This window comes from Mirounga angustirostris, unplaced genomic scaffold, assembly GCF_029215605.1.
Source record: "Mirounga angustirostris isolate CCGP_5_RB_7025 unplaced genomic scaffold, mMirAng1.0.hap1 SCAF_15, whole genome shotgun sequence".
NCBI classification, from domain to species: Eukaryota; Metazoa; Chordata; class Mammalia; order Carnivora; family Phocidae; genus Mirounga; species Mirounga angustirostris.
Genome location: NW_026991723.1, coordinates 60,637,936 through 60,662,291, shown reverse-complemented (window position 1 = coordinate 60,662,291; position 24,356 = coordinate 60,637,936). Strand labels below are relative to the sequence as shown.

At 51.8% G+C, this 24,356-nt stretch overlaps 2 protein-coding genes and 1 long non-coding RNA gene across 4 annotated transcripts in view; 1 reads left to right on the top strand and 2 right to left on the bottom strand.

The window, feature by feature from the left end:
* LOC123849807 (stimulated by retinoic acid gene 6 protein-like) overlaps positions 1 to 5,977 on the bottom strand; it is a 62,764-nt gene extending 56,787 nt beyond the window's left edge. The window contains exon 1 of one of the 2 annotated variants that reach the window (XM_045882730.3): positions 5,836 to 5,977. The gene's annotated coding sequence lies outside the window, so the exon portion shown is untranslated. The remainder of the gene's footprint in view (positions 1 to 5,835) is intronic. The other variant, XM_045882728.3, reaches the window with a different exon arrangement.
* Positions 5,823 to 22,632, top strand: IGFBPL1 (insulin like growth factor binding protein like 1). Its single transcript, XM_045882733.2, has 5 exons — positions 5,823 to 6,273; positions 15,041 to 15,150; positions 16,014 to 16,130; positions 18,316 to 18,474; positions 20,312 to 22,632. Exons 1-4 carry the CDS (start codon positions 5,823 to 5,825, stop codon positions 18,463 to 18,465), a joined length of 828 nt encoding a protein of 275 aa, XP_045738689.1. The 3' UTR covers positions 18,466 to 18,474; positions 20,312 to 22,632.
* On the bottom strand, positions 18,469 to 20,364 carry LOC123849810 (uncharacterized). The gene is made up of 3 exons (XR_006792153.3): positions 20,238 to 20,364; positions 20,026 to 20,118; positions 18,469 to 18,762 (listed from the first exon to the last, which is right to left on the bottom strand). It is a non-coding gene; the product is annotated as an uncharacterized LOC123849810 (long non-coding RNA).
* Positions 22,633 to 24,356: the final 1,724 nt, after the last annotated feature.

Below are 24,356 nucleotides of genomic sequence, written 5' to 3'. Positions count from 1 at the left end.
ATTGCTCACAGATGGAATGCACAGAATGAGATTACCACACCAGAAGGGAGACTGGGACAAATTGCTGGGTTGGGGTTGCGCAGGGACAGACCGGAGCAGCAGATCTGACCCTGCAAAGGCCATTTCTGGAGCACCAGGAGGGGGACCCATTTAAACCGAAGGCCAACCACGTACTGGAAAAGGAGTTCCGTGCTGGGACACCCAGAGGCCTGGGTCCTTCCCTCAGCTCTGCCCTGCAGGGCTCTGCAACTTTGAGCAAGTTTCTTCCCATTCTTCCCATTCTCACTCTCTGTAAAGTGAGGATGTTGGAGGTGGTCCCTAAAGACCCTTTCTCCTTACCTGACCCCACTTGGATGTCACCTCTGTGAAGCCTTCCCTGATTTCCTTCAAGAACCCCATGGCTTCAGACAGACTCATACCTCTGAGCACACAGTGATTATCTGTACCCATTTCTGTTCTCATCTCCTAACCGAGAGTGCTTCGTGCCAGCACGTTGGTTCATTCGAATTATCAGGAATGATTGAACTAATGAATGAGGAACAAGGTCATTTCTAGATCTGTAATCCCTACATTGTCCACAAGGTGGCAGTGTGCACAGGTGGCCGCCACACAAACCTTGCATTTGGTGGAAGCGCTGGGAAAGATGCTGAAGGGAAAAACAGAACCAGGGACTTTCCTCAAAGACTTATCCTCTGGCTCCCCGGTGCGTATGTACTATCCCTTTCCTCCCCACCTTTAAGGTGTCAGTCTGTCAGACAGCAACACAGACCCGAGCTATGGGGCTCAGGCCTGGATTCCATGTTTCCTAGCACCTACTGACTCCTCAAAGATCAGTTTAGAGAGCACTTTTTCAGAAGGTGGACTCTTTTCCCCCAGCACTTTTCTGTAGTCACGTTTATTGCACTGAAATTGCTTCCAATCTGCCTTCCTGAGGCCACCCTCTTGTGCACACAGCGCCTGGCTTACTCATCTAACCCCCTGGTGCCCTGCACAGGCCTGGTAAGCAGTATCAGGCCCTCCGAGAGCTTTGCTGAATGAAGAATGAATCAATGAATCTACAAATTAGGGACGTGATGGAGCAAGCTGAACAGAGAACCATCTCCCCTCCAACAGAGAGACACCTGAGAATAAGAAAAAAAACAACTACAGTTGACCCTTGAACAATGTGGAAGGGGGTAGCACTGACCATCTGCATCGCTGAAAATCTGCACATAACTTTTGACTCCCCGAAACGTAACTGCTAATAGCATGCTGTTGATCAGAAGCCTTACCGATAATGCAGTTGACCGTACATATTTTATATGTCCTATGTATTGAATACCGAATTCTTACAATAAAGTAAGCTAGAGAAAAAAAAAAATGTTATTAAGAAAAATCACAAGGAAAACACATTTATGGGACTGTACTATAAGAGAAATCTGCAGGGCGGCTGGGTGGCTCAGTCGGTTAAGCATCTGCCTTCAGCTCAGGTCATGATCTCGGGGTCCTGGGATCGAGCCCCGCATCGGGCTCCCTGCTCTGCAGGAAGCCTGCTTCTCCCTCTGCCTCTCCCCCTGCTTGTGCTCTCTCTCACACTCTCTCTCTCTCAAATAAATAAAATCTTTTTTTAAAAAAGAAATCTGCATATAGGTGGATCTGCACAGCTGAAATCTGTGTTGTTTGAGGGTCAGCTGTACACGTTTATGTTGACACCAGCTCAGGAAGAGACCATATACTCCTTGGCACAATAATGACACACTGTTACTTGGAAAGGAGTAGAGCCAAGGGCATGTTAAAGGGAGGCAAATGCTTTCCTCAAGTGAAACTAGGCTAGGCTGCCTTCTAAGAAAATGAATCGTCTCCACGGCAAGGTGACTGCTCTTTCAATTATTTATGAGGAAACTGATGGCAGCTGATAACTCTCCTGGTAAAAAAGGAAAGTTCCAGGGGCTTCCACGTGACCCTGCCTCTTACAATAGCCCTTCCTCCATGTGTCACCGAACTGATGTTGGGATTCTGCCAGTTGCCAAATGTGTATATTCACTGCGAATTTTTTGATAAAGATTTATTTATTTATTTGACAGAGAGAGAGAGCAGGGGGAAGGGCAGAGGGAGAGGGACAGAGAGAATCCCAAGCTGACTCCCTGCTAAATGTGGAGCCTGACACGGGACTCGATCTCACAACCCCAAGATCATGACCTGAGCTGAAATCAAGAGTCAGATGCTTAACTGACGGCGCCACCCAGGGGCCCCATGGTTTACTGTGATCTGATCGTGGGCCCTGAGCGCTGCAAGCCCCCCTTTAACTGTGGGCTACAGTGAGCCACTCTAGTAAAGGGTCAGAGGTCCTTCTGGGAAGGCCTTAGAGGAGGATTTATAGAATCTGTTTAACATCCTTCTTTAAGGGGACCTGGCCTCTCCTAATTAAGTCTGAAAATTGGATAAGAGAACCTGGTGATTCAAATCAACTTTTGGACACCAGACCTGGAGTTTTTCTCCATTGTACACAGCAAGTAACATTTTAGTAGGATGCTCACTATTTCATTCCTAGGGACATTAGGACAACCAGACAATGCCAAAGACCCCTGTGAGTCAAAACTAGGAGGTACACTCCATCCTACTGTCTGTCATGGTAACTACACCCTGCTACATCTTTGGCAGCTAAGTGCTACCACTTGGCCTCTGGTCTTCTGCAATCTCACCATCCCCAGAGGACTCAGGGCGCTCCTTTCAATGGGGGCAGCTCTCATCATCGTATGTGGCCAACACGGGAGAGCACCCACAGAGCTTTTCAGGGATAGCAGTGCTCCCCTCGCTAATGAAGTTCCCAGTGTCACAGGGAAGGAGATGGCCTCTGGACCCCCGTGGGGAATGTAGTGGGTGGTTGGCTGTGCAGGCTGTCCATAATAAATCTATTTCAACATCTCCCCTAAGCCTTTTTTTAGAATTTATTTATTTATTTGGCAGAGAGAGAGAGAGAGCACAAGCAGGGGGAAAAGCAGGCTCCCCGTTGAGCAGGGAGCCCGACGTGGGGCTCGATCCCAGGACCTTGGGATCATGACCTGAGCCGAAGGCAGACGCTTAACAACTGAGCCACCCAAGCGCCCCTACTCCTAAGCTTTTTTATTTCTTCCTTTGCAACACACTAGGGAAGTACTGGCATCTGGAATTAACTAAATGCGGATAATCATTAAGCCTCAGTTTCACTTAAACAGCTAAGTAAAGTGCAGGCACTTCCAGCTACGCAAACCAACACATTGAAAACCAACACACGAATCTCAGGTAAGTACACTCATATCAACTCAATAAAAAGTTATATTCTGTTCTCTTTGGTCTTCCATCCTTAGAATCCATTCTTGCACGTAATCCCCAAGCTGCTGCAATGTAATTTAGCAAAATCTTGACATTCTCGTGGTATAGAAGCTATATTTTCTCAGATTAGACTTTGTACTTGCCCTGCTCAAGTATATGGAACTCTAAGGCCGGTTGTGAGTCCAGTGGCGATAAGAGGCAGGTGGGGTGGGTCTTGAAGAGAAAAGGTATGCCTTGCAAGGGAACAGCCCTTAGCAGGGTCCTTAAACAAGGGAAAGTGAATCCTCTCAGACATAATCTGTAAACTGCTTCCACTGGGGGTGGGGGAAGCTCAGAATAACTCAGAGGCTCAAGATTCTCAACTTCATCTGCTTCACCTGAGTCCACCCAAATATCCCCATTCCAAATCCAGTACCTACACACGGTTGTTGTATTAATTTGTGTGGGTTTTATAGTTGTTTACAGCAAGAGGGTAAAGCTTCTATCATATCTTGGCTGCTCAGCATCTAAATTTCCATCTTTACAGAGCTCCGTATCTTGCAATGTTCCCTCTTATGCAGTATTTAATTGAAATCTGTCCCTCCATAACTACCACCCCTCATGCATGAAAACCCACCCCTCTCTCCACTCTGGAACGTTCCACCAGAGACCTGGAGTCAGGGATTTTGTTTTCTCTCAGACTGGATTAGGGCCTTCTATGAATGGCCTGACTTTTAAGCTTGAGATTCAAGACTCTGGCGCGTTTATGGAGAAACCTCTCCTCACCTTACCTCCTCAGACTGGGACATTTACCCACTTCAACAGCTGCTGAGTGCATGCGCCCACCCTAAGTGCTGTATAAGCTAGCCTCCCATGTGTGCCAGCAGTGAGCAGAGGAGGTAGAACATCATGGGAACTCACTACCTATCAGACAACAGAGGTGCCTCATCCCCCTTCCCTGCCAGGAGAACTCATCTTTTTTTTTCCCCCTATAATCTTAAGGGGCCGACAGATGTTGCCCACGGTGTTAACTGGCACTCTGGGAACCAGAGTTCATTGGGCTACTTCCGTTAAAGGAAATGGACACCAATCCAAGAAGCTTCTCCATCTCTAAGGAATCAGAAAAGGGGGCGCCTGGGTGGCTCAGATGGTTAAGCGTCTGCCTTCGGCTCAGGTCATGATCCCAGCGTCCTGGGATCGAGTCCCGCATCGGGCTCCCTGCTCCTTGGGAGCCTGCTTCTCCCTCTGCCTCTCTCTCTCTCTGTCTCTCATGAATAAATAAATAAAATCTTTAAAAAAAAAAAAAAAAAAGGAATCAGAAAAGGAAGAAAACTCCCCAGGGCAAATGAGAGTTAAGGGGTGAGCAGGAAAAGCCATCCATACAGCTGGGTCAGCAAGTCCCTCCCATCCCATGCCTTCACTTGGCCACACATCCAACTCCAGCAATCAGGAACCCCTGGAGGTTCCCGTGTGGGTCCCCTGCCAGGGCTGGGCCAGGGATAGGATACACAGAGCCTGATTGCTGGCAGGGGCCACATGCATAAATAACTGACTACATGCTACCATGTCTTTCCAACACCCACTCCCCACTAACCGCAGATGTGCGTCAGGACATTCATCACAGCGCTACTTGTACTAACAAAAGGACTCAAAACAACTGGCTAAATGATTGCAGTTTTTCTGCAATTAAACGCTGTGCAAAGTTTAAAAGTCTGAGGCCAATCCAAAATAGATCGCCAGATCTCATCACAACCAAAGTCAGTTTTGACTGAGAAATAAACCATGGCTTCAGTAGCATTCAGGGGAGAAAAACAATTAAACAATGTTCCATTGTTTGTACAAGTCCGATTTCAGAAATGATAAGAGGTAGGGAAACTATAGGAAATACCATAAATGGAAAAACCAAGTGCCGAGTAATGTGCAGGACACACCACCGTGTGTGTGTGTGTGTGTGTGTGTTTAAAGGGAGGAGCTATACAATCATACATGCTTTAATGGACATACAAAATTTCTGCAAAGACACAAGACTGATAATGAGCGGCCTCTTGAGGCTGGGTTGGGACACTGGGTCACAGGGTGGAAGGGAAACTCTTTTCATCATTACATCCATTTGTAACCTCTGAAATTTTAAACCATATATTCTCTTTTTAAAATAAAACTTTGAAAACTACTAAACGCAAAATAAAATTACGAAGCGCATCCTTCTGGGAGGATCAAGGCACATAATATTTGGAGCTAGCCTTGGATCTCAACACCGTACAGCCCGTCTCGGCGCTACCACAGCGACCTCGGGCAAGTTCCCGCCCCGAGTGGGTCTGTTTCCCCGAGAGCCCACTGGGTCTAGGAGAGCAGGTCTCGGGACATCCCTCCAGCTCGGAACCGGGGCGGCCGGGAGCCCACCCCGCCGCGCGGCTCCCGGACCCCGGCAGCCGGCTGCGGCGCCCCGCGGCGGAGGCTCGGCCAATCAGCGGCCGAGAGGCGGGCGGGGTGGCGGCGCGGCGCGCGCGAAGCCAGCGCGAAGCAGAGGCGCCGCTGCCGTCCCGAAGCAGACCATGCCACGCTCACCCTCGCTCTTCCCGCTGCTGCTGCTCCTGCTGCCGCCGCCGCTGGCCCCAGGCCTCGGGCTCCGCGCCACCGGCGGCCGGCGCCCCGAGTGCGGTCCGTGCCGGCCGGAGCGCTGCCCGGCGCCCGCGCGCTGCCCCGCGCCCCGGGTCGCGGCGCGCGACGAGTGCGGCTGCTGCGTGCGCTGCCTGGGCGCCGAGGGCGCGAGCTGCGGGGGGCGGGCGGGCGCGCGCTGCGGGCCCGGCCTGGTGTGCGCCAGCCGCGCCGCGGGGGCGGCGCCCGAGGGCACCGGGCTCTGTGTGTGCGCGCAGCGCGGCGCCGTCTGCGGCTCCGACGGCCGCTCCTACCCCAGCATCTGCGCGCTGCGCCTGCGCGTCCGGCACGCGCCCCGCCCGCACCCTGGCCACCTGCACAAGGCGCGCGATGGCCCCTGCGAATTTGGTGAGTCCGGCTTCTGCCCCGCGGGGCTGGGGCAGGAGGAGCAAGAGGGACCCCAGCCCTCTGGAATGTGGGGCAGAGGATCCCTGCATGCACCGTGATCGACAGCCTCAGTTTCCCTTCGGAAGCAGTTTTTCTTACCTGGCCAGGTACTCAAGGAGACTGGGACAGAAATCCACATCCTCCACCCTTCCTTACCAAGCTCGTGGAGATACAAGCCCTTGAGCTGGTCAGAATTTTGGTGAGCCTACTATCTCTTTTGGTACTTAACTACCAAAAGGCCTTCAGTTACGTGCAGGCCTGCCATGTAGGCCTCCACCAGACTGGGAGTTGGGAGTGGGGGGGTGGGGTGTCCTACTGAGTGTAAGTCCCCTGGGACCAGCAGCTGGCCAGGCCAGGTGGGGTTTTTGAATGGAGAGGGAGGGAAGGTGAAGATGCTGGAGGAGGAGGAGCTCCAGACAGGGACTCAGGAATCACTGGGCGAGAACCCCAGGGTTGGGAACCTGCTGGGATTCCCACCCAGGAGAGGGATCTCCCACCCAGGACAGGTAAGACATTTGAGGACCTAAGTTCTGAAAAGATGATGGTGCCATCAGGGCCAGACCTGGGTTTTGCGGGTCTAAGGCTCATATGATTCAGCAGGTAAAGGAATGGAAATGTATTCATTGCTCGGTACCTAGAAACTTAAGGTTCATTAACATCCCAGGAACGTCATGTTTGGATGCCATGTTTGCCCACCTCTTTGTGTAATTTTTAAAACTCAAACAAAAACAGACCAAAAACATTGGTAGGGGATGGCCAGCGGAGCACCCTGATGGCCCATTAGGTTTTGGAGAGCTGCCCCCATCCACACTGCCTGGAGGGAGCAGTGGAGAGTTGAGGGTGAGTGAGCTTGTGGCCAGCAAGTTCCAAAGACCTGGCTTGGGGTTCTGGCCTAGGCCTGGAGACCCAAGTCTAGAGCTAAATGCCTACATCGGTGTAATGAATTTAGCTCCAACAGGGAAGCCTTGGGGTGGGGGACAACCTTTTCCAGGCCTTGGGTAATTTCTCGTATTATTTCCCCCCAAGCATTCCACGTACGTGCAGCAGACCGAGCGGGTTGTTGGGGATGGGGCAGGAAGGCTCCTGTCCCGGGCAACATGAAACCAATGTGCTGCCCATTGAGGGGGCTGAAGCAGCCCCAGAGCATGGGAAGGTCACCGTTGGCTATTCCTGGCTGGGGCTTCCAATGGAGGAAAGAGCTGGTGGGTGCTTCCCAAGCTGCTACGGGTCCCCTGAGTGACCTTGGGCAGGTCCCTGCCCTTCTCTGGGCCCCGTCAGCCCTGTGGAGCCACAGCTGAGGTCCCTTCCATTTTGAACTTTTGTTTCTGCCCTGTGGCATTTCAACAGTCCTGCCTCCTTCCTTCTGGTTCCTATCACTCCTTTTTACAATCTGCTTTCTTTAGCAGTTAATTCACAGGCAGTTCTCTTTGTCTCCAGACAAGTCACACTTACACTCCACACGCTGGAGACGCCAAGAAATGCTGACCAAGTCCCCAGAATCTAACCGGTGTGGATAGTCTCAGATGATTTCTCCCTGGAGTGATATTCTGTTCCTAAGACCGAGCCACCTTGAAGACACGTGGACTAAATCTGCCATTGTGCAGAGGAGACTGAGACCCAGGGGGGCAGGGGACACAGGCAGGGTGATCAGTAAAGCCTGACCAGCACCCAGGACCCCGACGCCCTCTGTAGTGCTCTTTCAGGACAGGACTTGAGAGTGTTAAGTCAGGCAGGTGGTGGTTGCCATGGTTACCAGAGTGCGGCCAGATGGCAGATGGCAACCCCATACCCCTAATTCATTGAAAATTACCAAATGACAAGTAAACGTGACAGCCCCTCCACTCTGATCTATGGGCTCTGAGGCCCACCCCAGGCACAGGCCCCATGAGTAAAGATGTTCAAGGGGCCAAAAGGAAGGAAAGTCAGAAACTGCTTTTAATGATCCTGTTAGTGACAGGCAGCAGGCCTCCCTACGATTCAGCTCTCCTTCCCCACCCACAATTGTGTCATCTGCAGCAGCCGTGGGCACTGTGGTCCCGTCTTTGTGTCCTGAAATGTTTGGGTGGCCCCTGCGCTGGTGTCCTGGTGAAGCACGGAGGTGTGGACAGGGGCATCTTTCCTAGCCCAGGTGGCACCTCATTCTCTGCTGCCCCAAAGCCATCCTTTATTTAGAGGATGAAGCAGGGGTACTTTTTAACAATGCCCCCAGGGACCCTGGTGGGAGGGAAACGGCTGAGTCCTAGCAGCAGCTGTTCTGCTTCAATATTGTTAATAAAATCACCCTTCGCCGACTCTCACCTACCCTTAAGTAAGCGAGCACCTGACTTAGACTGAATGAGACCTCCGTAAATATCAGGTTCCACACAGGGTGGGAAGTGTTCTCTGCAACCATTTTCAGGCTTAAATTCTGACCTTTTCCTATGCTCTGAAATTCCCCCCAAACGCCTAATAATGAGGGCAATCCTTTGATTAACACATTGAATGAAGACTCGCCCTGTTTCCACGTATGAATCATTCTTTACTGTTGGAAATCGCCCTTGCATCCCATCTTCTTACTCAATTTTCACAACTACCCTGGCCAGATCTCACTCCGATTTAACAGAAGGGAAAACTGAGGCACACAGAAGGGAATTCCCTGGAGCTGCGTGCCTAGCTCCTAGCTGAGGTGGGGCCCCAGCCTGGGTTTGCCTGGCCCTTTTTAGACGGAGCCATGCACCTCTAGCCCGATGGCCACCTGATTAGGAAGAGGCTGCAAACTGGCCAGCCTTGAATCCTGAGGGTTTCCCCGTCCAGATCCACCTTCCTGCTTTCCCCCCAAGGCTTGTTGCTGGCCCCCCTGCTTGGCACTGGGGGACGGCTCCTGAGAGGAACGGGGATGGCTTCACAGAAGGGAAAATATCTGAGCGGAACCTTTAAGGACTTGTAGAAAATTCTTGAGGGGAAAGGGGGATGGGGAGGTAAGAGCAGGTAGGGGAGATCCTGGGGTGGGTGTGACCCCGGGCTGCTGGGCAGCTCCCCAGGGGGATGGTTGGGGCAGGGCCGTGGCCAGCCTCGAGCGCCAGGCTGAGGGATGCAGCTTCGCTCGGTACTAAGTTATTGGTTTCTTTTCTTTGCTGTAAGGTGGCATGGCGTTCTTGTTGCTGCTGTCATTATTTTAAAAGGCTGTGTTCTGTGCGTGCCCCCTGACCGGTGGCTAACATGGGGAGGGGGCTGGGATCCTGCAGGCAGCAGGTTGAGAGCATGTTTTGAATGCTAGATTAGGTAGGAACAGGGTCCCGGGCCAATACCCACCAGGGCCCCGGGCCCCCACAAAGCTTCAGTGAGCTCTTGAGATCCTGAATCTTAGAAAATTCACCTCCCTCCGTTGACATTCCAGCTCCACCGCAGTCTGTGCGAGGCGCATGTTACCAGGTAACCAGGAGAGGCTGCAAGCGCCACTTTGTGAAAGGGACAAAGAAGGGGGGGGCCTCGTGCTCAAAAGCCTTTCATGCCGAGGGAGGGGCTGTGAGGCACGGGTGCAGGGAGCCGGATTAAGCTGTTTCTCCTTCCACATCGGAACATGACTATTAGCATAAATTATCAGGGCTGCTCAATGCGTTGGTGATTAAACTCTTTGGTTGTGCACTTCTTTGTATAAGCAGATGGGGTCCTGGGGGATGACTTTTGATATTCTTTCTTTCCTGGGTACATTAACTTGAAAGAAACCTCAGAGGCATTTGGGAAGATCTTTCATTCTGGGCGTCAAGGACATATCTAGTTGACGGTGTGTTTTGCGGGGGGGGTTGGGGACAGATCACCGCACACTATAATAATGCTGCCGGCCCCTCCCACTCGTACAGACCCGCACGGTCAGTAATTCAGTCACATTCATCCTCAGCAGTCACTGTCTTCATTTGCAGACCAGGAGGAAATGGTTAACAGCTTGCCCAGGCTCCCGTGGTTGGCACCGGGACCCCAGCGCTACCTCTGTGGGTGCACATGTGGGTGACGGTTCTGTTACCTGCTGGGTGGATCAGTGCCCTCCCAACTTTTCTCGAGCTGTTGCTGGCATGGACAGAAGGAAGCAAAGTATTTAGCAAGGAAGAGCTAGAGAGACCACAGACTGGGCCCATCAGGCACCATCCTCCCTCTTGAAATCCACGTTGCTCTTGTCACACGCAGGTAGAAAAGAAAGTGTGGCAGTTCGGGCAGTAGTGAGGCGAGAGGCTGTGCCCGGGCTCGCCAGAATGAGGGCTGTGGGCGTGGCCTCTGGAGCCTCCGGGCAGGGCCCACCCGGAGGCCTGCTCCTCGGAGGCCAGTAGGGGCTCTGGAGCAGGCCGGGCACTTCCAGGAGATTCCCCGTGGGGTAGCACAGCCTGCCAGGTCCTCGGGTCTCTCTGTGGGAGAGAGAGTTTGACTCAGCTGTGATTTTTTAGTTTGCAAGGGGTCTTGCTCTGTTTTACAGTTTGCAAGGGTCTATAAACCCCTTGCAAACTGTAAAACTGGAAGAGCTGTTTGACTCACAGCTGTGATTTATTACAGTGACAGCAGACAAAGCAAACAGCAAAGGGAAAAGCAGCTCATGGGGTAAAGACAGGGAAAACCAGGCGCGAACTTCCACGCGCCTCTCCCAACGGATCACACGGGACACCCTGAATCCCCCAGCAGTGCCTGGTGATAACACGTGTGAGTGTTGCAAGGGGTCTTGTAGCTCTTCCTCCCAATAGCCTATGGAGAGGGGAGGGGAGAGGAGGGGTGAGGAAAAAGAACAGATGCCCCTGCCCATTTTAAAGAAGAAGAAACTCAGACCGCGTCACAGCATTGGTGTGGCAGAGACAGGATTTGAACCTGGGTCCGTCCTGCCCATGGTAGTCATGACGTTGAGTACCCCAGCACCACATTCAAATGAGCCCTTGGGGACAGTAGGATTGGGAATGTCCTGCAAGTATAAACAATGTATCACCCATTTAATAGTGTCTTCAGGAGAACTGCTCCTTGGGGGGTGATGTTTGGAGGGTTTTTTCCTGTGTAGAAGAGTAAACAGAGCAGGCCTGAGACTCTGTCCTTAGAAGGGCCTGCTGGCCAGATTGACCCTTGGCTGGTGTCTGGGAACTTGGATTTGGGGACAGTTCCCACCGTCCCCTCAGTGATAAGAGTGACTCTTGGCCTGAGCTGTTTGGGCCAACACCACGGTTTATGCTGCACGCCTGCTTTCCTTCCGGGACCCTGGAATTTTGGTACGTGCTGAGCAGAGGGGGCCCAGGTGACCTGCCCCCAACAAAAATCCCGGGCTCGAAGTCTCCAGTGAGCCTCCCTCGGATTGGATTCAGGGTGTCCCGTGTGATCCACTGGGAGAGGCGTGTGGAAGTTCGCGCCTGGTTTTCCCTGTCTTTACCCCATGAGCCGCTTTTCCCTTTGCTGTTTGCTTTGTCTCCTGTCACTGTAATAAATCACAGCTGTGAGTCAAACTGCTGAGGCCTATGAGTCCTCCTAGCAAATCACTGAACCTGGGGATTGTCTTGGGACTCCCCAACACAGTCCCTAAAGAATTCTTTCTTGTTCTGGAATGGAGTCCATACAGACAACAAATATTTCACTTTAAAACTCAGTGAAGTGTTGATGGAATCAGGGTCCCTGGGTTTGAGTCCCTGCTCCTCCAGGCACTTCACCTTTCCGAGCCTTGGTTTTCTCGTCTGTAAAATGGGGATAAAAGCACCTGCTTAGCAGGGTAGGTATAAGGACGAAAGGAGCAGTGTACATGGAATTGTCATCTAAGTAGAAAGCAAGACTCTTTGGGACAAACAAAGCTCAGAGCCAGAGCCTGGGCTCAAAGCCTTGCCCAACCATCTAAACCCGAGTAACCCTGCCTAGCTGCACCGCTGGTGAAATTGCTGGAAAGATGGAATGGGTTAATCCCTGTGAGCAGACTAGAGCGCCTAGCACACAGCGAGCTCTCAGAATTAGGTGGTGGCATTTATTACCATTATTACCGTGATGATGATGATGGCTGATTATGAAGAGCTATTATGGATAAAAATATTTTAAATTTAAAAGTGGATATGTTAACATTAAAACCAGATTACTCTGACAAAGAGAAGCATGAAGAAATTTTTTGAGATGAACTGGACTCTTCTAGATCTTGGTTGTGGCAGTGGTTACATGACCGTAGGCGTTGGTCAAAACTCAAGAGCTGCACTCCACAAGGAGTAAATGTGCTGTATGTCAATTTTAAAATAAATAAAAATTTGAATGTTACTTTGTCATCGAAAGCTGGGGGCTCTTTTGTCAAAGAAGTAATATTTTCTGCCACAAGATCAGTAGCAAAGACAGCATTTCCAAGACAGTCTTTAAAAGAGGGAGAGGGAAATTCTAGCAGAGAGAATGTTGAAATGTGATTTACTGGTTTATTCATTTAGGCCTGAAAGGGATTGATGAAATCTCATTTAAAATTTATGACTTTACATGAATGAAAGTAAAACATGTTGATCGAGTGTCCCTCTGGAATCCATTGAGGGCTTTGGAATAAGATACGGTTCTGATTGTTCCCCCAGCGAGCCATTTGAGGACTGTTGGGCCCGGGGGAGTGGATGTTGGCGGGAGGGTGTGGATAAATTAGACTCTTTGTCATGTTGCAGATGGGGCCCCTGCTGGAGAGCAGGGGTGTTGTGGTTCTTTGTGGCAGTTTGCAGGTGGCGGGGATGCTTTGGGCAATGTTAGAAGCCTTAGGACCTTGGTTCAGTAGAGGGCTTTGGCTACACTCAGTGTTGTGGGTATGTGGAGCCATGTGCTTGGGGGGCAGTCAAATGGGCACAACTGAAGGAGTGGGCTGATCAGGCTGAGGGGGAAGAGAGCAGCCTGGGGGTAGGGAGCATAGTGTCTGTATTCAGTGGAGGCCAATGGGGCACCCAGGGGGCCGTAGGGCTCCAGTGAGGTGGCCCTGGGATCAACATGTGGGGGTTACAGGGAGGTAGGTTTTAGCTCCAGATGAAGGAAGACAAGCTTCCTTACTAGCAGAGCTCTCCTAGGATGGAAAGGCCTGGCTCTGTAGGTAGTAAGCTCTCTGTCAGTGGAGGCATGCAAGTGGATGCTAGCTGAACACATCAGATGGTCAGGCACAGGATCTTGGGGAGTTGGGCCCCTCCGGTTTGAGACTCTGTGGTTCTAAGACAATTTTCCAGAGATCTTTTTTGGCACCAGCTTGACAAGGTCTGTCTGGAGGGGCCAGACCAGTCTTATTTCTGTGCCCTTTCACTCCTGTCCCTATCCCTCCTCCTGCAGCCTTCTCCCTCCCTCCCTTTGCTCTCTTTTTTTTTATTGCAGCTGGACCGAGGCAGGCAAAGGCCCCTTCCCTCTCCAGGGCCATCCATGAGTCACACAGCAAAGTCCCAAGAGCGTAGACCCTGCAGTTTGATGGCTGGAGAAGGAATGTGTTTGCTCCTTATTTGTCATGTGTTTCTTCATCTAGTCATCTGTTTAGCAGACATGCTTCTGGGGCCCACTTACATGTCCTGTTAACTTAAACCATTGCGCTCACACTCATCACATGGTAAGATCAGCTCAACAGCCCAGCAAGCAGGGGTTATTATCCCCATCTTACAGATGAGCAAACCCAAGCAGGGAGGATCCCCCTGCCCCGAGGCCTCCCCACTGCATCTTGTCCAAGACACTGCTGGACTAGATGCAGGGACGGGCCCTGCTGCCGTCTGGTCCGGCGGAGGCCGGCGGGCACACCCAGACTGCCAGCAAGCTGTCCTCCAGCAGCTCACACGGGCGCAGACGCCCTGGTCCTGGACTAGGACACATACCCTAACCCTCCAGGTCCTGCAGGAGGAGGAGCATCCCCTGTGGGGTTGGGGGGGGGGTGCCTTCCATGCGGTGCAGGCAGGTCCACTGAGGGACCGGGTGGAGGGCCCGAACGCCGAGGTGGCCGGACTTGATTCTTGGAGCGCCAGCGTGAGCAGAGCAAGTGGGGGGCACCGGGAGGAGGGCGGTGTGGGGTGTCAGCTAAGCACTTCTAACTCAGACGCCTGCAAGGTCGCCGTCCCAGCCAGCCCACACCCTCCCTCGCCTTTCTGTAATGTGCTGGCAGCCTCGAGCCGCCCTGCCTGGGGACGGCCATCCCGGAAGCGACCCCTCTCTCCGGTGTCCTCGGACCCAGTGCCGGCTTGGGGGGGGCGGGTGGAGGGGAGGCCGCGCGGAGCCTGCAGGTCTGCGATATGCAAACGAGCGTCTGGCCCGGCCGCGGAGGGGGGCGTCTGGGCGGTGCGCTGGCAGCTGTTCTGCGGGGCCTGTTCTTTGAACCGCCCCGCGTGCGAGGAGGAAAGCCCATCTGTTCGAAGACTTGGCGTTGGTGAGGTGACACCAGCCCCTCCTGAGCCACTCCGTGTCTCGAGGAGCTGAGCTGCAAGCAGATGGCCCCCGGGGTCCTGGGCAGGAGTGTGACGAGACCCAGGCTCTGCCACAGACGTGGCGGGCGATTCGGAAGCCGCCTCGCCCCTCCAGATCCCAGCTTGCCTGTTGGTAGAACAAAGGCGATGGATGAGGAAGCATGGAGGCATCCCTCCGGGTCTGAGGGAAACATGATTCGCCGCCTCCGAGTGTGCTCTTTGTGCGTGGAGAGCTTTCCTCTGCTGCGGCCCCCCTCACGGGGGACCGTGCCCGCAGGCTCTCTGCAGGCCGGGGATTTTAGACGGGGGGTGCTTGGGACCTGGCAGGGTAACGGTTGTGACCCCCTGTCTTCCTCCTCCAGCTCCTCTGGTCGTCACGCCACCCCGGAGTGTTCACAACGTCCCCGGGGCCCAGGTGAACCTGTCCTGTGAGGTGAGGGCTGTGCCCACCCCTGTCGTCACGTGGAGGAAGGTATTTACGTCCAAGAATTCCGTGCGCGTGCGTGTGTGTGAGAGAGAGGTGTTTCTTGTGTGTTTATGTGTGTGTTATATGTGGCGCAAAGGGTTTTAAAAAGAGATCTTACAAGTCACTCTTCTTCCTTCAGGTTTATGCCTCAAAACTTTTACCCCAAAGCTCTGCCCAGAGCAGGGGAGTCACCATCCTTCCTTGTGCCATTTGCTCCCTCAGCCACTTAGCTGTCCAGAAAGGTCATCTATTTAAAGATTTTATTTATTTACTTGACAGGGAGAGAGACAGCTAGAGAGGGAACATAAGCAGGGGGAGTGGGAGAGGGAGAAGCAGGCTTCCTGCGGAGCAGGGAGCCCGATGCGGGGCTCGATCCCAGGAGCCTGGGATCATGACCTGAGCCGAAGGCAGACGCTGAATGACTGAGCCACCCAGGCGCCCCGAAAGTTCATCTATTTATCTAGCCTGGATCCACTGGAACGAAGTTAGAGCCTACTTCACGGGATCTGGGTTTTAGAAAGACTATCCAAATCCCATTCCAAAATTAGATCTTCCTGCAGATCAATTTTTGAGAGACTGGCGTGGATCACAGCACATGTTGTCCACCTATGTCCGCAGCCCCCAGAAGGGCGGGGAAACTCTGAACCACCTGAGATGGTGGTGGTGTCTACATCATTACTGTCCAGCAGGAGGTGCTGTCTGCACAGACATTTAGGTTTATGAAGCCACTGACGTTTTAATAGGAATAAGAGGTGCCAGGGCTTGGCCTTTGATTAGTAGGAAGATGAAGACAGCAAGGATGTCTGCGGTGTGGTTCTTACCCAGAGATGCTTTTTCTAAACCATTCCTGGTTGTTCTGTCCTCTGTAGGTCACACAGTCTCCTGAGGGTACCCAGGTGCTGGAGGACCTGCCTGGGGACCACGTCAATATCGCTGTCCAGGTGCAAGGGGGCCCTTCTGACCACGAGGCCACAGCCTGGGTTTTGGTGGGTATCTCATTTGTTTAGGATTAGTAGCTGTTATTGACTGGCTGTTACAAAGCACGCTTTATATTTCTATAGCACATTACACATTTCAAAGCTGTTCTTATCCCTTTTTGGTTGGACCCTACACTAACTGTGAGGGAAGTTTAACCCCCGAGAGCATAAGTGATCCTCAGTGGTGGTCAGAATTATGGCCCCAGAAAGATGTCCATGTCCTAATCCCTGGAATCTGTGGATATGTGGATATGCAAGAGGGGATTAAGGTTGCAGATGGAGCTAAGGGTGCTCATCAGCTGACTTTAATAAGGAACTTATCTTGAATTATCTGGGTGGGCCCAGTATAATCACAAGAGCCCTTTAAATGCTGAAGAGGGAGGGATGGGGTGGCTGGGTGATAGATATTGGGGAGGGTATGTGCTATGGTGAGCGCTGTGAATTGTGCAAGACTGTTGAATCACAGATCTGTACCTCTGAAACAAATAATGCAGTGTATGTTAAGAAAAAAAAAAAGGATAGCAGGAGGGGAAGAATGGGGGGGGAATTGGAGGGGGAGACGAACCATGAGAGACGATGGACTCTGAAAAACAAACTGAGGGTTCTGGAGGGGAGGGGGGTGGGAGGATGGGTTAGCCTGGTGATGGATATTAAGGAGGGTACGTTCTGCATAGAGCACTGGGTGTTACGCACAAACAATGAATCATGGAACACTACATAAAAAACTAATGATGTAATGTATGGTGAGTAACATAATAAAAAAAAATTCTCAAAAAAAAAAAAAAGTCATAAATGCTGAAGAGGGAGGCAGGAGGGAAGGAGCCAGAGAGATGGCCGCATGGGAAAGACACGAGCCACCATCTCCGGCTTTGAAGATGGAGGAAGAGGACCACGAGCCCAAGAATGCAGGCAGCCTCTAGAATGGGAAAGGCAAGAAATGGATTTTCCCCTGGGGCCCCTAGGAAGAAGGCAGCTGGGCTGATAGCTTCATTTTAGCCCCCTGATTCCCACTGGGACTTCTGACCTCGAGAACTAAATATAAGGGCGCCTGGCTGGCTCAGTCAGTAGAGCGTGTGACTCTTGTTCTCGGGGTTGTGAGTTCGAGCCTCACGTTGGGCATAGAGATTGCTTAAAAATAAAATATTTGATAAGTTTTTTTTTAAAAGGCACCAAATATAATAAATGTGTGCTGTTTTAAGCCATGAAGTGGTAATGAGTGGTAGGAGACCACTACGCTCGCCCCCAAGACCACGGGGCTGAGAAAGAGGGAAGACAGCACACTGGTGTCCCCCCTCGGGGCTCTGCTGTGCCACTTGCAGCAGCTTAACTAAGTCACGGGAATGCCATGTGTTTGAAAGAGGGAGGGAGGGACGGGGGTCCATGTTGGGCTAGTCACTCTGCCTCCTGAGCTTCAGTGTCCACAGTCGGAGGAGGAGGGCCTTGGACTGCACATGGTCCGAGGGCCCTGTCACCCAACAGTCTGTGATTCACTGCCAGTCTCCTGTAATATCAGGGTAACGGCGCTCCCCGTGGCCCGCAGTCGGCGTGAGTTCCAGACGAGATCGTGTGCATACCCCCTGCCCAGGCTGCACGGTGGACGGAGGTCGTCATGCCGAGAGAGGAGGGAGCTGGTGTGGGTGTGGGTGCGCTCTGCAGGGCCGTGAGGACAGGCTGCTCGAGGACGGCCGGTCGGTGTCCGCCTCACTTCACTCCCGTCTGTGCCAGGGTTGGTGACTTCTCCGCCCAGCTCGGAGCCTCGGAATGCAGCCGGGTCCGTGTGGCTTTTTCAAATCAAGCACCTACCCCTCTTGATTACAAGAAGGCGTAGGGGGAAATGTTCTCTCTGGTGTTATTTTGTAAGGCTCTCCATTGGGAGCACTTGTGGGCCATTCCTTGGTCAGTCGATTTTTGTCCGTTTAACTGGCAGTATTTTCCTTGTGAGGTGTACCTGTCGCCGTCAATAAAAGGACCAGGGAGCTCACAGTAAAAGGTAGGGATGCAAAGGAAACATTAAAATGAGAGCCACCGTAGAGAGGCTACAGAGAAGAAAATTTAACTCTTTCTTGGCAACCAAGGCAAGAAGAGGAATAGTGAGCCCTATCTTATTTTGAAAAATAAGTGTTCAGACGTATCTTAGGAACTAAATAAGGAAGTGATTTTGCCTTGCCATAAACTTGCCTATTTTTACTTCTAGATCAAGCCTCTGAGAAAGGAAGATGAGGGAGTGTACTTGTGCTCTTCAGCCAACGTGGTTGGGGAGGCTCAGGCCCACGGCACGGTGACGGTTCTAGATCTGAGTAAATACACAGCCCCCCACCCCCCAGCTCCAGACGACCGCATGTGATGGAGTCAGGTACATATTACATATTTATACACCTGTGTCCCAAGAGATTGAGGTGGCTTATAAGATGTATAGTAACAAAGAAGAAAAATGCATCAATCAAAACCAGAGGAATACCAAACAGGAGTTAGGAACGTACTACACTTAGCAGGTAGAATCTCTAGTATGTTCAACACTCGTACCACTCCGGGCCTCCCACCTGGCGTGCAAACACAGGAGCTGGAACGTTGTGGGTGTCCACAGGTAGGAAAGGCCAGTTGTCTCTGTTTCTGAAGCTGAACAGAATATTTCCTTCAAGTCCTAGAGGGGGCAGATAGAGAGCAGACGTCACTGTGACAGCACCCGTCTCAAAAGGAGACAGTCTGAGCTCCATTTGCTGTCCCCAGGTTTGTCCTCGTTGGCAGCTCTGCTGTCTCCAGGCCTCACCGCTCTGTCCTCAGCACCGCACGTGCTTAGCAGCGTGTCCGGGAGAATCTGCATCTCCCCTGGCCCCTCGGCTCTTAGTCCTTATAGCCCCCCCGACCCGGGTGAGAGCTGGGGTTGCATCTGTCCCCTGCCCACAGGTCGGCCATGAACCTAGGAAACGAGCCCCTTAATTAGCCAGCTTGGGCTGCATGACAACCCCTAGAGCTGGCTGGTGCACAGCCACCAACATTTCTGTCTTGCTCACATTCCTTGTCACGTGGCCGGTCGGCTGGCTGTGTGTCTGCTCCATGTGTCCTGTCACACTGGGACCCAGCTGGAGGAGCAATCCCAGTGTGCAGAAGGTCCATTCTTGTGGCGGAGGGGATGAGCGAGACACTGAGCCAGGTACACAGTCTCATTTAAAGATTCTGCTCCAGGGGCGCCTGGGTGGCTCAGCTGGTTAGGTGGCCAACTCTTGATTTCGGCTCAGGTCATGATCCCAAGGTCATGGGATCAAGTCACATATCAGGCTTCCTGCTCAGCGGGGAGTCTGCTTCTCCCTCTGCCCCCCACCCCCCCTCATGCTCACACGCGTTTTCTCTCTCGCAAAAATAAATCTTAAAAAAAAAAATACAAGAAGTGCAGTGTTAAGGAAGCGAGGGGCGTGTGCGAGTTTGAGGCGAGAGAAGTGGCTTAGAAGTGGGGAAAGCAAGGGAGATGTCGCTGAGGAAGTGGCATGGTGGATGAAGTAGTTAGAGCTCCTGGACGCAGGCACGGAAATAGAAGGTGGGAAATCCTCAAGTAGGAGTGCAGGTAGGAGATGGTTCTTTAAGTTGCCCTTCTGATACTCTTTGCTTTTTATAGTTGTTATATCATGTACCAGGACTTTTGTCCTGCACACTTGTGTGCATATATATGTATGTACCTATGTATGTGTGTCTGTATACATATTTCATGTTTTAAATATGTATACAATTTTTAAGTATATATATAATTTAAAAACACACACACACAATGATACCAGGCTATGAATGTAGTCTGTTATAGAGGAGTTTTCAAAAGAGAGCCACAAAGAATCATGGAATTTTAAGACCATTGCCACATAGGTCTTCAGTTCCCCCTACAACATGCAGTACTGGCCAGCTCTTGCTTGCTTACCTCCAGTGTTGTGGAGCTCCCTACCACCAGACATCCATCTTTGGGTTTTCCAGTAGTTGAAAGTTCTTCCTTGTATTAAGCTGGATGCTGCCTCTGTGAAATGTGCACCCAGTGGTCCCACATGAACTTCGTGGACACCCCAGGGCCCCTCTGCTCCTCACCAGCACTACCCCTGGCCAGGAAGATTTAGGGCTAAGGATCATTTCCCCCACCTTCCATTTACCACATAGTTGATTGTGACAGAGCAGGCTTCTTTCCTCTCATCCTTTTCTCTCTTTCCTTCTAGGGTCTTAGAAACGTTGATGACAGGATGTTGGAAGAGTCAAGTCATGCATCGTTTTCCTTGTGAAGAGTTGGAGAAACTGTGTTTGTAGATGACCCCTTTTGTATGTTTTTACAAATTAGATGCAAACTAGATTCCTATGCAGATGTAGTTTTTAGCAGGGCAAGCATTGGGAAACCAGACTGCATGTGGCTTTTTTATACTTTTGAAAGGAATTGCTCTGTGAGAATTCTTTTTTAACCTAACCTCTCCCAGGGAAGGTCACCTGATGGTATGTTTGTAATTCTAAAGGGCTGGAAAAAGAAGTCCTGTGTCAGCCGTGAGTCTTTACCTCATTTCTCTGTGACTGATCAGTGTGTGTTGTAGGAGGAGGGGGTAGGGCCACGCCGTCCTCTGCCTGCTGACTTGCTGTGTGTCCCCTCTCTGGGCCTTTGTCTCCTCACCTGGGAATGCGGCATTTGGACTAGAGGTTACCCGTGTCCTGTTGAGCCCTGCCATCCTAGAGTAAGATGGCCCTGTGGGAAAAATAGGGGAGGTATAGTCTTAGCATCCCTTTTAAGTTCCCTCCAAAACAGTTGCCGTGGCTTCATGCTAGGCTGTGGAGCTGGCCATAGCTCTTCCTTCCCTGCCATTTTCCCACCTTAAAGAGATGGAGTCCTTGGCTGGGTGTTTGGGGATCAAGATGTCCCCTTGTCAGCAAGCTCAGCGTTCTCTAACCAGGTGGGCAGTGGACCCCTGGCTTCTGGGCATCAAACTGAGGAAAGGGGGTCAGAGGCTTCTTTCTCTGGGCTGTGGGATTAGAGTGTAGTAGAATACCTTTTACTTGGAGAGGTTTTGACCTTACCCAGGAATAAGGCTTTCTTTTCTTTTCTCTTTTTCTTTCTTTCTTTCTTTCTTTTTCTTTCTTTTCTTTCTCTCTGTCTCTTTCTTTCTTTCTTTCAAGAAGAGTACTTAATATTTGGTGAAAAAATAGACCCCCTAGGTGATTCAAATTTGTTTTTAAGTCAGAATTGGGATCTCATTTGTGTCTTGTCCTTCAAGTTCATGAAGCACTTTTCCATCTGTGGTCACTCCCAACTCCAGGATGGCAGGCAGGGCGAACACAGATGTCCCTCCCCCTTTGCAGAGGAAGAAACCAGGCTCTGAGAGGGAGGCGCTGAGAAGGACGGGAACTCAGGGCACCTGGCCCTGGTTGGCACCCTTCCCACGCTGCTGCTCGGGTAATCTCCTAGCTGTGGAAAGGAAGGTGCTGCCTGTTCCATGGGCCCCGAGGATCTTACCAAGGTCCCGCTCAACTTTTACAGCACACTCCCAGGCTGCTCCCACTGAGCATGACATTCTGGAATCCTTTTTGGAATTAAATTTTCTGCCTTTGAGCCTGGCCATTACATATCTGAAATAGTGCGGTGGTATCACCCTCATGTACTACATGGCAGGAGCATGGCCTGGGAATCTGGAAACATGAGGTCCATTTGGGAATTCATCCCTGGCTTGCTGCCTGACTCCGAGCAAGTCCCCTTCACCTTCCGGACCACAGTTTTCCTCATCTGAATAAGAAGGGAACGAAACTAGATGGGTGGTTTGCAAACTTTAAAACATCGGGTCCCCTTTCTTTGAATAAGATCAGAGCTGAAACTGGTTAACTGGAAGCTGTGCTTGTCTGTTGGAGGTTGGGGCTGCAGGGGACCCGCTCACACCCCCCCTACTCAGCACCCCCGATGCCCTCCCCACTCTGCCCGCTGCCCTACCACGGGGGTTTCTGTATCCAGGGTCTGCAGCTAAGTCTTCTGGGGTGTGAATAGTTAGGAGAAGACTTGCTTGGTAAGGCACTTAGTGAAACTGTCAGGAGAAGCAGGGATGTTACGGCGGATGTTATCCTGGAGAAGGTACTAGAACAATCCGGCATCTGCTGATAGGCACATTCAGCAAAAATCACTTGACCCACCTCACATGTGCCCAGTCACAGTTGGAGAGCTGGGTCTAGACGCAGAGAGCAGGGCAGATGGAGCGCTTGGGTGCCAGAGCTGAACATCGAAACCACAGGAGGCTGGGTTCGCAGGGTAAGGATGTGCAAAATAATAATAATAATCATGAACGCTCTCCAAAATTTTCACCAAAACCAAAAAGGCAGAAAAACAGAATTGTTCCAACCTCATGACTTTTCAACCAGGGGAACCCCAGACCTCTCCAGGGGCTGAGAGCACTGTGCTCTGGTTTTTGCCCTTCAGAAACATGGTGCCCCAAAGCCTGTGTTTTCTGCCCTATTGTCATAAATGTGATGATGTCACATGACCCCTGCATCTGAAAATAAATGTTTTTAAAGACAGTCTTCATGGTCTCTCTGTCCCTGGAACACTGCTATGGGTGGGAGCAGGGTCCACCAATATGTCTCCAGCACCCCTGACACATCTTGCCCTTTTCTTGCCCACCTCAGCTACTTCAGCCCAAATGCTCCTTCCCCCCTCACACCTGGGTTCTGGTCACAGCCCCACCTGGACACCTGACTCACAATTTTTAACCAGTCCTTATTGCCTCCTGCTGGCCTGATCCTTCTAACTCCCTCAGAACTTGTGTCTCCCACCGGATACACATCCCAGTATTTCACTGACTCAGAGAACTGTGCCCTCTGTCATTTCCCACATGCACAGGGAGGCCAGAAGGGTTTAGAAATCAATACAAAGGAGGGTGAGACTCAAGTGGGGAGGAGTGGGATGAGGTTGCAGTCCTGCCAGGCAGCACAAGGTGATCAGAGCAGGGGGAAATCTGAGAAGACTTCCTGGAAGAGGAGGCATCTGAACTGGGGATTGGAGTGGGTAGGGGGGATTCTGGGCTAGGGAAACAGCATGCGAAAGGAGCAGGGAAGGAGAGGTGCAGGGTAGCTTGTGAAGGGGAGTCATGACCTGTGGTGGTTGCCAGGAGCTGTAGTGGTGGGTGGGGGAGAGCGGTTTTAGGCCACACCCCTAAATGCCATCAGAGGAGGTTAGACCTGATGCTGCAGGGGGTGAGCAGCCTGAATCTCAGTCTTCTGTTGTCAACTGAGTTATAACTGGCCTTAAAGGAGATCATTTGAAAGCCAGTGTTCAATCCCAAATGTACCCCTTTCCCAAAAAAGTCTGATTTTTAGTCAAAATGGATTTTTTTCCTTCAGATTTTGTGGTAAAATTAACCCTATATCTTGAAAAAACATTGCCCTCCCCTCTCCCCCAGGGCTGGATGACACAGGAAAAATTAATAAGAATGCACAAATCAGTCGAGAGTGAACTGTCCCCTCTAATGAATTTCCTCGTTCCCAGCCTTTGCCAGGGCCTCCTGAATGTTAAATCAGAGAATGATTCTTGTGTGATATTTTAATTAATTAAGAAAGCTAAAGTGGCTTGGTGTCTGCAGCTGAATAATGAATTCAGAATGTGGGAGCCCCCATCAGCCAGGGCAGAAGCGGAGAGAGAGTGGCTGCCCACACTTGGCTGAGTGGGACTGGCCTCGGTCCCCTGGAGTGTGGGGCTACCTCAGTTCAGCCACGACTGCATCCAGGGGCTCAGGGGTGTATGCAGCCAGGCGACAGGCTGTGCCCCCTTTCACTCTGCTGTCTTTCTCGTGCCTAAATCTCCCCATGATATTAGGGGCCTGGTTGGCTATCGAGGGAAGAGGAAAAAATCATTGTTGGGGCCGGGGGGGTGCAAAGAAGCTTCTCTTACCTCGGCTCATAAACCCACGCACACCCACATCTGCAGAGCACCAACTCTGCTCCGTGCTGAGGGGCCTGTGGCTGCTCACAGCCCCCACAGCCGCCAGTGGCATCAAGCCAGGACCTGTCTCTGTGCTGCCAGAGGTACCGCGTCGTCCCCGGGGCAGAATGGGCCTCAGCTTTGGAGTTGAAGACTCGGAGCCAAGGTCAAGCTGCGCCACAGTCCGGAGTCCGGGCCACTTCCTCTACTCTCAGAGCCTGCATTTCCTCATCAGCCCTGCAGTCCTGAGTCTGCCGTGAATAAGTGGACATGCACTGGCCACCCTGGAAGGGATGCTGAGGGCTGTGTGGCAGGAGCACAGG